This window comes from Protomyctophum parallelum (assembly GCF_964188405.1).
Source record: "Protomyctophum parallelum genome assembly, chromosome: 5".
Taxonomy (NCBI): Eukaryota; Metazoa; Chordata; class Actinopteri; order Myctophiformes; family Myctophidae; genus Protomyctophum; species Protomyctophum parallelum.
Genome location: NC_139702.1, coordinates 26,474,343 through 26,489,033, shown reverse-complemented (window position 1 = coordinate 26,489,033; position 14,691 = coordinate 26,474,343). Strand labels below are relative to the sequence as shown.

The window sequence follows — 14,691 nt, the reverse complement described above, 5'->3', positions numbered from 1 at the left end:
CATTAAAGTGTGATTGTGCTCCATAAAAATACATTACTAAATATCAAAATGCAAATGAAGCTTCCATCAGCAGTCATTTGACATGAAAGGTTAATCATAAAAGAACAAGAGAATAAACCAAAACTCACTCTCACCTTCCCCTCCCTCTGCTGCGAATGATGCTGTGATGATGTCAATATCAGCACAGTTCATCACAATCTGATTTGTGGCCAGTGTAACCTGTAAATATTAACCAGAGAAGAATGCACAAATTGCATTCAGATAAATCCAGCTATGCAAAGAAAGCAACTGTCCATAAGTAATTACAATTTTACCATCTTTCTGGATATGTTCAGCAAGCATTACCAAAAAAAGGGTGGATTTCAATACTGGCTACTGAGCCTTCTCTCAGCACACCGCACTGACGGGGTGTCTCTAATCTGAACAGACTCGGATAGCCGAGATAGTGATCAGACAACTTAGTGTAGGCTAAACTTACAGTAGCTCTGAATGGTTACTGAGATAATAGACTTGGCATTCAGATAGAGAGACTGACTAATAAAGTCAGCCTATGGGCTTATGACTGTTCAACGCAATATGAAAGTAGTTCATGTGACTGAACGACAACCAACGTTGAGGGCAGAACAAATTACGCACTTTGTGTCACATTTTTCAATTGCAAATCTGATATTTTAGCCAGATGACATGGTCATATGACAACAAATGAATTAGACCTAGATACAACCTTTTCAAGAGAGCAGCCCATAGCCCATTTAGAAATGTGACATTTGCAGCCAGTGGCATTGCTGTTAAAGCCTACTGTTTAGACATATGTAGTGAACTTTCAGTCTTAAACAAAAGGCAACAAAGCCAGTAATTATAGCAAACGTTGGCCAATGGCATGGTGCCACAGTGCTTGGGTTTATCCTGGTCCATTGTGAGGTTCCTGGCTTTGTGTAAAGTGCTGGCCAGCAAAGGTATTATCAAAAACACTATTTCAATTCACTTCAGCATGACTGAGTATTTCAACCACACCTTCACTGAAGTTCAGGAACAATCGACCACAAATGCTCACCAACGCACGACAAGTTGGGAACTCAAATCTCTCAACACCATTAACATGGTTGTAATAAGAGACCCTTTACAAACAACGACAGGTGTTGAGATTTGACTGATGATATGATATGTGCTCGAGCTCTGCAGAATAGAGCATTTTCCACATTGTCAGCACAAAATCAATGTATAACACCAGTTTAACTTTCATATTCTGTTCTAATCTGACAGAGAAGCCTATGTTTTTTCCACACAAAACAACATCACCTATCATTCCAAAATAAATCATTTATATTTTGACAAGCAATTTTATCCATCAAGATCTGTGAGTAGTCGTAGATAATTCTGATTTCATTCATAACCATTTGTAAAAGAATATATCGACATCATGCCATGTTGCCATTTCAATGAGCAGGCCAGCTTTCAGCACAATAACGGAACTGAGTGAAGCAGTGTTAGTGAGAGAAGCAGAGTGAGTGAGTATAGCAGAGGGCGAGTGAGTGAGTGGATGACATTTCCTTGCTTTGAAGATTTAGTAAACATTAGCCGGCTGGCTTGCAAGCAGGTGTTAACTGACTCACAATGAAATATGCTGATAAGTAACCCGGTAGTGGGCATTACCATGCATAGCATTGCCACGTTGAAGGTATAGTCATGAATTAATAACATAACACTAACGGTGCATTCATTGCAATCATGCAAAAACAATAAACAGACTGCTGAAATCCAGGCGTCGTTAGCCGTGGTGATGTCGTTGGTAGGTACGTGACAGCTAGCTAGCTGACATGATATGGCAAGTCTGCCTGCGGTCTCAATTTAAGGGAACTCCACGAAACTTCCCAATAAACTAGGGATCTCTCTAACTTGCATACTTCTTCACAATACTATTCACAGAATCAGCATTTCTAATTCATTCGCTGGGTTTTGATTTGTCAATCAGCCAGAACCTGCCAAGTCCCTTGACGACAAGAGCAGTATGACTCTGATACCATTAACTTTAGCAGTTAGCTGCCTGGTACACATTAATAGCTCGGTTAGATAGCTCGGCTAACAGATAAACATAACCAAGGGTGAGTCAGCGACGTCGCAAGCCATCAGGAAGTGTGTTGGTGCACGGCGTGGCCCAGAAGCCCTTCCGCGTGACGGACACAACATAGACGCATCCTTGTGCATCTTCATTCTGGGCTAGCAACAACAGCTAGCAATTCGCCGCTAGCAAGTCGAATATGACAAATTAGCTAAGCTAGCAGAGTAGATTACATAATGATTGAAATCCCCGCCGTGCAACGTCTCTAAAACATCGACCCGCGTCAAAACAAGCAAACGAGACAAACCGAGGCGTACCTCCACGGCCGCCTCCAGCTTGCCCTCGAACGTGAAGTCGACGAGGTCGGGCTTCAAGCACAGCCCGTAGTTGACGGGGTAGACGTCAGCGGGTAGCCGCACGAAGGGCCTCCTTTCGGGCATGGTGGCGTCTCTATTTTGGCTGGTCGCTGTCGGGTACTTCACGAAGACGGTGCCGTGGATCGCTCTCAGTAGGACGGCGGTGGTGGTGGCGGCGGCGCGGGGGTTGATGTTGTTGAGGGAAGCAACGGGCTTCGACAGCAGCAGCAGCTCTGTGGTGGTGGTGGTGTTGTAGCAGGTTGTTGTGAGCGTGCGTTTCAGGAACGACAGTGTTGTTTGCGTTCGGCGGCCCACCAGACCCAGCAGCAACATAAAACCCTCCTTCACAGTGACACAGTCCTCCTCCCCTCTGCTCTCGCTCTCTCTCTCTCTCTCTCTCTCTTTCTCTCTCTCTCTCTCTGCTGCTCACTTCAAATCCAAACAACCGATGTGAACTAGCGCCGACCTCCGAACAAATAACGTCATCGCGTCGCTCGGCCTCGGCGTGCAGTGTGTGTGTGTGTACCGACCGTGTGAATGAATGTGCGTGTGATGTGATTTGTGAATAAATTGAATTAGCAGTGATTCTCAACCACCAAAGAAAGACCCAGAGTTCGATGTGCTTTATGGTCTATATATAGGCCCAAGAAATGGAGGACACCAATGTAAACAAGCCGTTGTGCTTTTCTGGGTATTTCAATCCTCTATTAAAATGTTGATAACATTTTCAATCAAACGGACCCTGTGATTTGTATCTCTGGGACTAGTACATTATACATAGATCCTCAGCATCACACACCTGTATAGGCACAGGTAAACTAAACTAAATAGGTTCCATTTGGTTCCTATATCTTTTTTTCTTGTCGAAATATTTTTATTGCAATTTCAATAATATAAATCTCAGAGATCATAGGGCAGACATAATGAAAAGACTATGTTGTTGCGCAAAACATATGCCCCTTCAAGACAGAAGAAAAAACATATCCTCCCAATTAAGTAGTTATAGATGTATTTAACTGACACATTATCATGAGTCTGGCATAAGACTCCATCTTTGGACATGCACAACATCAGGACTCCATATATGGATATGACACTGACTCGTGACATCACCGGGATCGGGATGATACAAGCACGCATGGTCAACTATTTAAAAGGAAAGTGAATCTCAGTGATATTTCACATTCACGTCCAACTATGATCCCATAGAGACTCAATATAGTAACCCATTAAATACTTATGTATTTAGCCTACATCCTGCCCCAGTGCCCCACTATTTCAATAGGTTTGCCGCCCTGGGTTAAAGACAGTCAGACATCTCGGTTTAAGTTCTGCCCCCTCGATAACCTGTCGAGCGTTGGTATTTTTCATGGGTTTGCTTTTTGAGGGCTAGCCCTCCACGTCTGGCTTTCTTCATGACTCCAAATGAAATCTGCGCATCTGGTTGTAGTGGATACTTAGTGACGCTCTTGAACGCTACCTTTGGAAACCTATACAGACAAGATGGCGACGTCCATGCGGAGGGCGTTAGGAACTCTGCATTTACTGACATGTAATACTTTGAAGGTATGGTTCTATTACAAATCAATGACACTGGCAGTGCACCTTGAGGTTTTGTGATGCCGGTTATTATCTGAAATGATATTTAACGTCATAGGGCGGATTATTATCTAGAATAACTTGTAACAGGCTACGGAATCTGGCTTCATGATCATGAACCATAATCTCTTCATTAGTAAGTAGTAGAAATGTAAACAGCAAGTGTACACTGTACAGTCAGACATTAACACAAAAAAGTGTCCCGATCCCAGTAGGTGCGCAAAATAACATATAGCTAACATAGTAGTAGCTCATAACATATTATCAATAATTGAATATTGTTCATGAAACATATTAAGCTTGGCCTAGTGCTAGCCCTCCAAGCAGAACCCAAATGCTACTGAAGTTTCTGACATTTGTTCGACCCAGTGCATTGGGTCCTGTTCCACGTCGTCCATGCCACCTGATTAAAACATTTACTGGCTCATGTTTACATGTTAAAACGCCTCTCCGCGCTCTTTGACGATATTCTTCAGTATGAGGCTTTCTGAATATGTAAAGTATAAGTACACATACATACCTTTGCGAATATCTCCTGTGGCGCGGAAGCCGTTAAGTATTTTTAATATATGTTTGCCCGATTTGGAAGCTTGGATTCTTCTTGTTTATTGACACCCAATTGTACCGCCTATCTGGCTAGCTAGTGGCGCTATAGCTATGACACAGCAGATCAGAGGCAGGGACGTAGCCTCACAAGCCAACCGCACACCGGGAGGCGGTACAATAAACGGTAAACAAACAAGAAGAAATAAAGCGACCAAATCGGTCAAACAAAGATTAAAAATACTTAACGGCTTCCGCGCCACAGGAGATATTCGCACCGGGATGTATAGCTACTTAAAGTTACCGAATTCAGAATAACTCAAGGAAAATAATGGCGTCACATGCCGCGGGTCCTATTTTAGAGAGAATCTCCACATCCGCATTTAGGAATTTCCATACGAAAATACACTAGCGAGCAGGGACCCAACGTAAAACTCAACAAAATATCAAAAAAGTTTTACGTAGGGTCCCGAAAGGGGCTAGCCTAGTGCCTAGATTATTTTGAAGGAAACCAGTGATGCACAATCCAAAGGTTTAGTAGATGGTACAGTCCAATCCATTCCACAATTCTCTTGCATGTCCCAGTGCATGAGCCTGAGGATTCTTCCACTCCCATAGACAGCTGTGTGTGGCTGTGTAGGAGCCAAATTCCAATACCCCAAATCTCGGCCACTCGGTCACTCCAGCATGGTGGTGTTACGTTGAAATTGGTGACCTGCTGAAATATGGCACAATCGAGTTGACGTCATATAATTGTGTCTAATTAATAATAATAATGTATAATTGTGTCCGAACATAAATCATTGCAGTTTGTTCATTATCAGAGTTCAAACTAGCGGTATTTAGGCCACGTATTTAAGACTTCCATGTATAAGTTGTGTGAAGTCCACAAGATGGTCACATATTTCGGCAGGGCACCAATTTCACCATAATTTGCCATGCTGGAGTGACCAAGTGTGAGTGAGCGAGTGCCCGAGATTTGCGGTATTGGAATTTGGCTCCAGTGTCCCTGGCTAGCACGAAAATAGCATTATAGCGTTTGTTCACCACCAAGTGTTAAGGCTCATTCATAGTCTGGATTCTCGGTGGTGAGGTGACCACCAGAGCTGAAATAACGTTGAGCGGTGGTGAGTAAAAACAGAGAGTGGTGGTGGTTTGCTCTTCACCGCGGCTTGTGACGCCATGTTGTAGTTCGGTGGTCACCTCACCACTATGAATGAGCCTTCACTGTTGCACAGCCTAACACACAGACACACACAGGCCAGGGAGAGAGTACAGTACAGTACAGTACAGTACAGTACAGTACAGTACAGTACAGTACAGTACAGTACAGTACAGTACAGTACAGTACAGTACAGTACAGTACATGCTGCACAAGTACAGTACAGCACCACTCACTTCAGACCGGTCTGATTTTTTTAAATCAATTAACCTTTTAATAGTTAATCATTATGGCCACAGTTCTAACCATTTAATTCTCTCCCCTACTAACATGCATATTGTCTCTTGCATTAAATAGTAAATGGTGTATTTTATATAGTGCCTTCATCCAAGGCGCCTTACATAGATTGTGCAGTGCATTACATTCACCCATCACCAGAGATTAAAATAGGGTGCATTTTGCATCCCAAAACCCAGTTTATAGTTAAGGGATGCAATACAACAATGACCTCTGCATCCACGGGATGTACTACTGTACATTATAACCATATAAAATGAAATGGGAGTTAAATGCTGCAATTTGTAAAAATGGCAAAATATGTCTCCTAACGTTGTTGAAGTGGGATAAAATGTCACTGAGACTCATCTAAAAGACCATCCCTGCATCCTGGGACTCATTTCATTGAAAACCTATTTACATCTCTGCATCACACAACGCATCACACAAACCATGCACCAACCTCAACCTGCTCATCGGGAGCAATCGAGGGTCTTGCTCAAGGACACTTGCATTATGTGCAGTTTCTAAACGGTACGGGTACGCAGGACCGTTCCCAATGAGCGCTTCCAAACTCGGAACACCTGCACAGAACTTATGGACAGAAAGAACCTCATGAGAAAAAGTCCTGCACACCGTCTACCACTTACAGTGGTAGTTTATTATAGCCTACAACGTTTTGGTCTAACTATCTAACTCTGAACAACCTTCATCGGGATCTCACGAGATACCTGATCCCAGTAGGTGTCCCAGTAGTTGCCAGTAAGTGTGCAAAATAACGTTTCTTGAAAAAGTAGCTCATACCATATTATCTGCAACGTATTTTCATGAAGCAAAAACATGGCATATAGGATAATCCAAGTTTTCTGTAGGCCTGCAGCCACAATGTTGGTGAGCTTAACATTGTTTAATACAATCAGTTTGAACTTTTGTGTTTGAATGTATTGGTTGTCAAGGGTTGGTATTGCAACTCTAAATGCCAGATAATGGCTACGCCGTCGCCGGCTAATGCTGTCCCATGGACCATGGAACCTCACAGCTGACCTAGAAGACATCTCTGTGCATGAAACGAAACACTGATTTACTTATGTATTTAATTTCAGAATTCAGAGGCGTGTTCGCATCCTCTCCCACTCATCTTGCCAGTGCGGACCAAGAAACGATACTTTATCCCGCCGGCCACTGGGCAGAAAGGGAAGTTCGCTTCAGGACTCGGAGACCAGGAGGCCAAAGCCAAAGCAGCCGGTCTTGTAATAAGGCAGCAGTACGTCGAGAGACCCATCAACATAGCCTGCACTGGTATACAAACACAACAGTTTATGCATTTTCTTTGTTATCGCCATAATAAATGTTTACCGATGGTATTGAGCTAGACCTAAAAAAAAGTTGTTTTGAATGGGAATTTATATAAATATATATATATATATATATATATATATATATATATATATAACCATTAGTTGCTGATATATAAAATCGTGGGATAAAACTTTTAATCAAATAAATTATAACCTTGGTTATGAACTCGATACCGCAGTATGCCTTCAATATTGCGGTTATTACACCCAATACACTAATGACGTGACTGAACGTCAGTTTTGAGGTTGAGCCTCAACACCCAAGTTGAGGACACAAAGAATCTTAAGTCCATATGTCCTTTTTAAACTAATGAATGATCTCAAAATAGTATAACACAAACTAGCTTATGCCCTCATCGGTTTATTTGATGTACATTAATTATAGACCACAATTTTGCACCAGATCGTCAACAACCATTGCTGGCTGTAGGGCATTTGTTTGATCTATACCAAAAGCAAAGCATATTTGACTGTGGATCTTCTCTCACCACCAGCGGGTGTCTTCGACCCCTACGTCCCCCCGGAGGGTGACGCTCGTCTCTCCAGTCTGTCCAAAGAGGGGCTGAAACAACGCACCGAGCAGATCAAACAGGGCGCTGCCTCCAAACTCGCGTAAGATCATTATTGTCACAAGTGCTCAATCTCTGTTTTTGTATTTTGTGTGCTTGAATATTGTTTTGTGTATAGATTTGTTAGATATTAGATTTTGTTATAGGAAGGAAAGATGCCTTTTGAAACTATAAATCTGATTTGTTTATAGAGGGTATGCGCGTGACATCATCATCATACCCAGAAGTTATGCAGGAACGCCTACTGAGTGGCAAAAAACTACTTTCTGGCCTTAACCCATTCTGACCTGAGATCAGATTCTAACCCACAGAAGAATGGTGGTTCTTTAACGCATTTTAACCTGAGATCAGATTAAAAAAATGTCTTAAATCCTGACCGTTTAAAAAAATAGCAGACCTACAAGTTTGTAGCGCGCCACTCGGTGGCGCGCTATGAGCTTGTAGATCTGCTATTTCACCTGCAGCAAAAATAACGCATTCTTGTTTCTGCTGCAACGGTAACAGATTTCCATGTCTACAGGCTGGATATCACCATTGATCATCATCTGCTGCCTTCATTTGTGGTACTATAATCTAGAGAACTCTTACATACTGTACAAAGATTGTTTGAGCTGTTATATCACCTTTTGTTGTTTGAGGTATATACAGTAGAGGCAGAATCCAGCCTGCAGATATGGAAAGCAAAAACCATAATGAACAAGAATGCGCTCATTTCAAGGCAGACCTACACGTCTCTCCACTTTGGTCTGATATTGGCACTAGAGGTAACCTCACAGGGACACCCAAATTAAATTGCTTCTTCCTCTTGGGAAAATGATGACTGTGCGCACAGCAAAAGCTATGGCTGTACGACTAAATTTGGCCTGATGGTGGCACTAGAGGAAAGGTCATTGGGTCACCAAAATCAATAGGTTTCTTCCTCCTGGGAGTATGAATGTGTCACAAACAGACATGGGGAAAAAACATCCTAATCGTGGTGGTAATTAGTGGGCAACTGGGATTATCAAGTGGACACTTGCCTGCTGCTATGCTCACGCACCATTATACATTTTATCTCAGGTTTAAATATGTAGATTTCTTTCACCCACCCTTTTATTCTGTAAATCCGTGATGTGACAAATAATAAAGCTGGTTTCCGGTAGAGTGACCGTAGGAAATGTAAACTAAAGATGTGTATTTTTCCTTACTCCCCGCAGGATACGCAAGATAAAAGAATTTGATTCTCATTTCACCACCAAGGATTTCCCGGCACAAGCTCAGGAGACGTTCATTGACGCTCACAATGCCCTGACACAGTAAGCCTCCATCTTCTTGTTCTCTCACGTACAAATAACTAGGCCAACGCCCTCCTTCCAGTGGTGTGACATACATTTAGTGTGCAAGTGGACATGCTCTATTTATGGGAGGGTTTATTTCAGTGAGACATTTCTGATAGAAGTGAGACTGTGACTCACTCACTGGGGTGGTTAAGAGAGCATGCTCATCTCTTGTCTGCTTAAAAGTGTAATTCTTATTTACATTTTCATCGTTTCTTTTATTGACTATATGATTATATGGGGGGGGGGGGGGGGGGGGTTCAACTTGATTTAATATGATTATCATAGCACTTTGTAACTCCATATTTTGAAAAGTTGTTTATTTTAAGAAACTAGTCTAGAGCTCTGATCTGATAATTATTTCAGTGTTTGGTACCGTACCGTACAGTTGTTGTTGGTACGTGTATGTCTCTAGGAACACTAACAATCACCTGTTTGTGTATTTCAGATTCGACAAGGAAAAACTGCACTCGTTGGTGACAGAAAGGTGTTACCCTGTGAGTTGTCTGTTCCTCTCTGTGAAATAATCCTACCCCATCATGTGCTGGGGTTTAATCACTCTTCATATTAATTACATTTACACTTTAACCCATTTTGGGCAGGAACCCCTTTTGGTGTCAGCATTATGCTATGCTTTAGCTATTGAAAAATAGCAGATCTACAAGCTCATAGAGCTTGTAGGTCTGCTATATTTTTTAAATCGAAGAACCACTGACATAGAGACATAGCTTTTTCAGAAAACTGTCAGGATGTAGAAGACATTTTTTTAATCTGATCTCAGGTCAGAATAGGTTAATTATTTGATTGGCATGTTTATCCACAGTGACCTAACGTGAGTGCAGGAGTTTTTTCTCATAGAGGGCCAACATGACATGACGGGCAAGATTTAAGTGTTGCAGTCAAGTTTGATCACACTGACAAAGAACTCGTAACCCAGCTGCAGGACATACAGTATTAGTTCTGGTCAAGGTGCCACGTTATCCAAATACTAGCTGACAGAAGTCCTGAGCTGAGCGTGCTCTGCTGTCTCTATACATAGAAACAGTTTGCGCTCACAGGGTGAATTTTCATTGATTTGTTTTTTTATTTACCGCAGCAGCAGTCCTGACAAATGGACGCGTTTTGGCTCCTCAGGCCTTCATCAGCGTTTACCATTAGTTGCTGATAAATGTTCCCCTCCCCCCACCCTCTTCTCAGATTCCCCTTTTATTAGTTTCTGCAAATATGGGGAACATACTTCCTAAAAAGTGATCCCAAAGTTGCCTATATTACGGCTTATCAGCACCGTTCATTGTTTAGGGCTTAGGGCACGTATATAGGACAATACTGTACATGTGAATGCTATAACAATGTAAGGACAAGCTATATGTCCCATCCCGGGTCATTGAGTAAAATAACCCCTGCCCTCCTGTCCAGGAAATGACGAGGGGAAACCGATACAAGACCATTCGCTGGACATTCGTTGAGTCTCTGGAGCCACCCAGAGTGGTGCAAGCCCGCTGCCCGGACATGGTCACTAAGGGCAACCTGTACGGTCAGGTGACACTTCGCATGCACTCCAGACAGGTGAGCTACATTTTAACTAGTGTCTGTATACCGGCGGACGGTGGTTCTCAAAGTGCGTTCCGGGTACCACCAGGGCTCCTGGAGAGGCTTCAAGGGGTTCCACAGAAAATATGTAGTTTAACCACCCTATTAACAAAAGAGCTATAACTCTGTAATGTTTTATGTAATTGAAAAATGTCAATAAATACATTACTTTGTCTATCTGCAAAGCACACACGGCTTGAGCTTGCACATTTGCTATTTTGTCATGAAAATGTCTGAGAACAACCGCCATATACAATCCCTTTGGTTTAAATATTTGCTTCAATGTCTTCTGATTCTCTCTGCTTTTTCATTGGGATGACCAAAACCAGACCCTGGCCATTTACGACCGCTTCGGGAGGCTGATGATGGGGAGCGAGACGGAGCCTAAGGACGTCTTGGAGTACCTGGTGTTGGAGCGCCATCTCATCAACCCATACGGCCGCTGGCGGATACACGGCAAGATCGTACCGGCATGGGCCCCTAAAAAAGACCCTGTCTTCAAGGTAAACCTGCAACCAGTGATGTTTTTGGCAGCAAATTTCTATTTTAGTTTTAGTCGTTTAGTCTCTTGAATAGTTTTCACTTAGTTTTAGTCACATTTTAGTCACCTGGAATGTTCTAGTGTTTAGTCTAGTTTTAGTCGACTAAATGTCATACAACTTTAGTCGACTAAATCTACAGTTGATTTAGTCGACTAAAATGTGTTTTGACAGGCCTTGATGTCGTTGTAATGACATATTTTACACTTTGGTTGAAGTTAACAGATCTACAATCTTGCAATCTGCTATTTTCAGCATGCAACCCGCCAACCCAGCATAAAACTGGATCTCTTGTCCACTAGTCCCTTCCTAACATTGTAGTCTAGTTTTTATTTGTTGACGAAATTGTCAGTATATTTAGTCTTAGTTTTAGTCCTCATTAGATTCGTTTTTATTTAGTTTTAGTCAGTGAAGTCAGTGGTAGTCGACGAACATTTTTCGTCTTAGTTTTAGTCGATGAAAACAACACTGCCTGCAACACTGAAGACCACAAAGTGCCCCAATGTTTTGTGTGTACGTAACGTGTGTGGAATAGGACAACTTGTTGTACCCGTTGTAACCACATTCACTGCCATTGACGAGATATCTCATCATTTGAAATCCAACGGGTCACTGCTATTGGCTTTCATTGGTTACGTTGGATCGCACTCTTCACCAAACGTATGAATGGCTCTCTCTAGGTCGCTAGGAGACAGATAAAACCAGAAATGTACCGGAAGTGGAAACTTTCTTTTCCCAGATTGCGTTTTTGGTCCAAAAACAAGCTTTATTCACAGCCCATAACTGAAGAACCGATGATCACGGTTACAAAATGTATTCTCCGGGTGAAAAGAAAAGACGCTTGTCCGTCAATCTGTTTGTTTACTTCCGGTTCGTGTCTCGGGACCCATGGGCCTTCAAAATAAGGTTCTTCACGGGAAAAAAACCAGAGTACCCAGTGCAGTGACCTCTCGCATATGAGTCATGACCGATCAACTAAATATTGTGATGTACAGGTTTTGTACGTGATGTTTGGCCAATTTTGAAAGCCCTAATATATACTGTAAGCATACCAATTTGCGAAATGTATACAAATGAAATGAAGCCATGTTTCACTGTTGGAAGCATAACCAGCATTTGAACATTGACAAACGATGACTTTGGGGAAGTCAGAAAACAACAATTTGATGCGTCACATAACAGAATACCAAATGTGTAATATGTGTATGTCCCCTATGTGTACTGTGTATGTCACTAGTGGTGTGGTTAACGTGAATTACGAACAGGTATGATAGATATTCATTGCTAAACATTGGGAGTGTTTATGAAGAATAATCAACATAATTCTTTTCCATCTTTCAGACTGTTTTGATCCCCGGTCCAGAGCTCAAGCCAGAAGATGAATTTGATGCCCTCAACTACACACACGCAGCTACCAAGCCAGAGGCTGTGCAGTGGAACAAATGAGCCACTTAGGGGCACTGTTTCCCCCTTGCAACACAGAGGAAAGACATCATGTTGGTCTTAGGGCAGGGTTCCCCAATTAGCGCCCCCCCTTTTTTTGGGGGGGGGGGGTCCAAGCTATAAATGCCATTAAATAGGGGTCAGTAGCCTCTGCATGTCAAACTGGGGGTCCTTTTCAAATGGGGTCTTGCCCTGATCATTCATTTCAGGGCAAGACCTCGACCTCGCGCGTGCCTACTCCGCCCCCAGCCTGGTACCGTAGTCAAAATATGGCCCTTGAGGAAAATTAATTGGGGAACCCTGACTTAGGACCTTTTAAAATGTATATTTTGACATTTTCCCATACATCTTTTGATGGTATTAATTTTATTCTCATGTGTATCTAACAAATGCAAATTTTCCAGATTTACAGAGATTGTATGGTTTATTTCTGTGATCATGAATATATTGTTAATTTAAAGAATACAAAAATAAAATGCCCCATCTGTTGTTTTTTCACTTCCAACGGTTTCAGTGAGTTTATATCAGAATAGTGTCCTTTATAGTCAATACATTAAAATTGAAAAACTAAAAACATCATTAACTTACAAAAGAGACTATTTCAGAATGGTCTTAATAGTCGATACATAGAAAAAGATCAAAAAGCTAACAAAACTCTTAAAAATAGGTATGGAATCACATGACATTAGATTTTTGGACATAAAGATAATACATACATTCCAAAAAATGAAATCACAACATGCAGAAACAGTAAACAGATTGGTCCAGTCACTGACAGTTACATGAGGCTGTGCATAACAATGAGATCACTGCATAAACTGAGTGGGATAATGGGGCTGTTGTCACTAGTTGTATGTGGAGTCAAGACTAAAGTGACTCAGATCCACCATTTGACAAACATCTCTTAACAAAATATGTCAAACGTCTATCATTGGGTGTAAGGTTTGTGATTACAACAAACTGTTCTATCCCTTATCCCTAAACGTTATCTTATTTGCCATTTTTTTTTACTATTTTAAAATAGTTCAAATAGCTGATCTACAAGCTCACAACATGTTGATGTAGATTGGCTAGTTAAACTAAAATCTGGTCATCCCAGTTTAGTAAGAGGTTTAAAGTAAAAAAAAATAGGACGACCGTCGAGTCGATTCTACTCTATGGCTCCGAGACATGGACACTTTCAAAGAAATTAGAGAAATAAGTAAAATATATGTATGTAGTTGACCTCATTGCCCCATATATCACTGGTTTCAACATATGCATTGCATGCAGCCAAGAAACAACAAAATACCACTGAACGAATAGAAAATCAAGGATTATGTACAGATTTTGCTCTATTGTAAGTACATTTGAATCCTCTCCACGTAATGAATAACATGAATAATAAATATGTTAATACCGGTAATGGTGAATTGTATATTATTTTTTGAATCCAATTTAGAAATTGTAGGATGTCTAGCCCCAAAAATGCATATAATTTATTTATTTAGATAGAATGAATATTGTGAAGCTAAATTACTATGCCCTTTATTGCCATGCATGGTGTTACCAATTCTTAATCCAAACACCACTGTGGCAGGTGAATCTGGCATCCTTTGTTAAATTTGTTTTGCCTAAACATCTAGGCACCTGAATTTCCCCATAGGTCTATCTATCTAGAAGATCCACTCAACAAGAAAATGATTTAATGTACATGTAATATTTCTCATTCAGTATCTTCATTCCTACACTCTTATGCTTATTTAAATTACTGTACTTGCCAACAGCCCAACACATAGGCCTACAGTAAACTACATGTTAAAATACTAATTGTTTATCCACTGCTAAACACAATCTGTTGCAAATTATGGATCCAACATATTGTAGATGTAAAAGAGAAGC

General features: G+C 41.4%; 2 protein-coding genes across 3 annotated transcripts in view; one reads left to right on the top strand and one right to left on the bottom strand.

Moving 5' to 3' along the window:
* npepps (aminopeptidase puromycin sensitive) overlaps positions 1-2,830 on the bottom strand; it is a 33,377-nt gene extending 30,547 nt beyond the window's left edge. Inside the window, exons 1-2 of one of the 2 annotated variants that reach the window (XM_083765653.1) lie at positions 2,377-2,830; positions 129-219 (exon numbers count right to left, since the gene is read on the bottom strand). In XM_083765653.1, coding sequence (XP_083621779.1) covers positions 129-219; positions 2,377-2,748 — 463 coding nt within the window. In that variant the 5' untranslated portion in view covers positions 2,749-2,830. The remainder of the gene's footprint in view (positions 1-128; positions 220-2,376) is intronic. The other variant, XM_083765654.1, reaches the window with a different exon arrangement.
* Positions 2,831-3,839: 1,009 nt separating this feature from the next.
* On the top strand, positions 3,840-13,309 carry mrpl45 (mitochondrial ribosomal protein L45). The gene is made up of 8 exons (XM_083765129.1): positions 3,840-3,981; positions 7,099-7,294; positions 7,848-7,965; positions 9,119-9,217; positions 9,687-9,735; positions 10,655-10,804; positions 11,158-11,331; positions 12,709-13,309. Exons 1-8 carry the CDS (start codon positions 3,919-3,921, stop codon positions 12,811-12,813), a joined length of 954 nt encoding a protein of 317 aa, XP_083621255.1. The 5' UTR covers positions 3,840-3,918; the 3' UTR covers positions 12,814-13,309.
* The last annotated feature ends 1,382 nt before the right edge of the window (positions 13,310-14,691 follow it).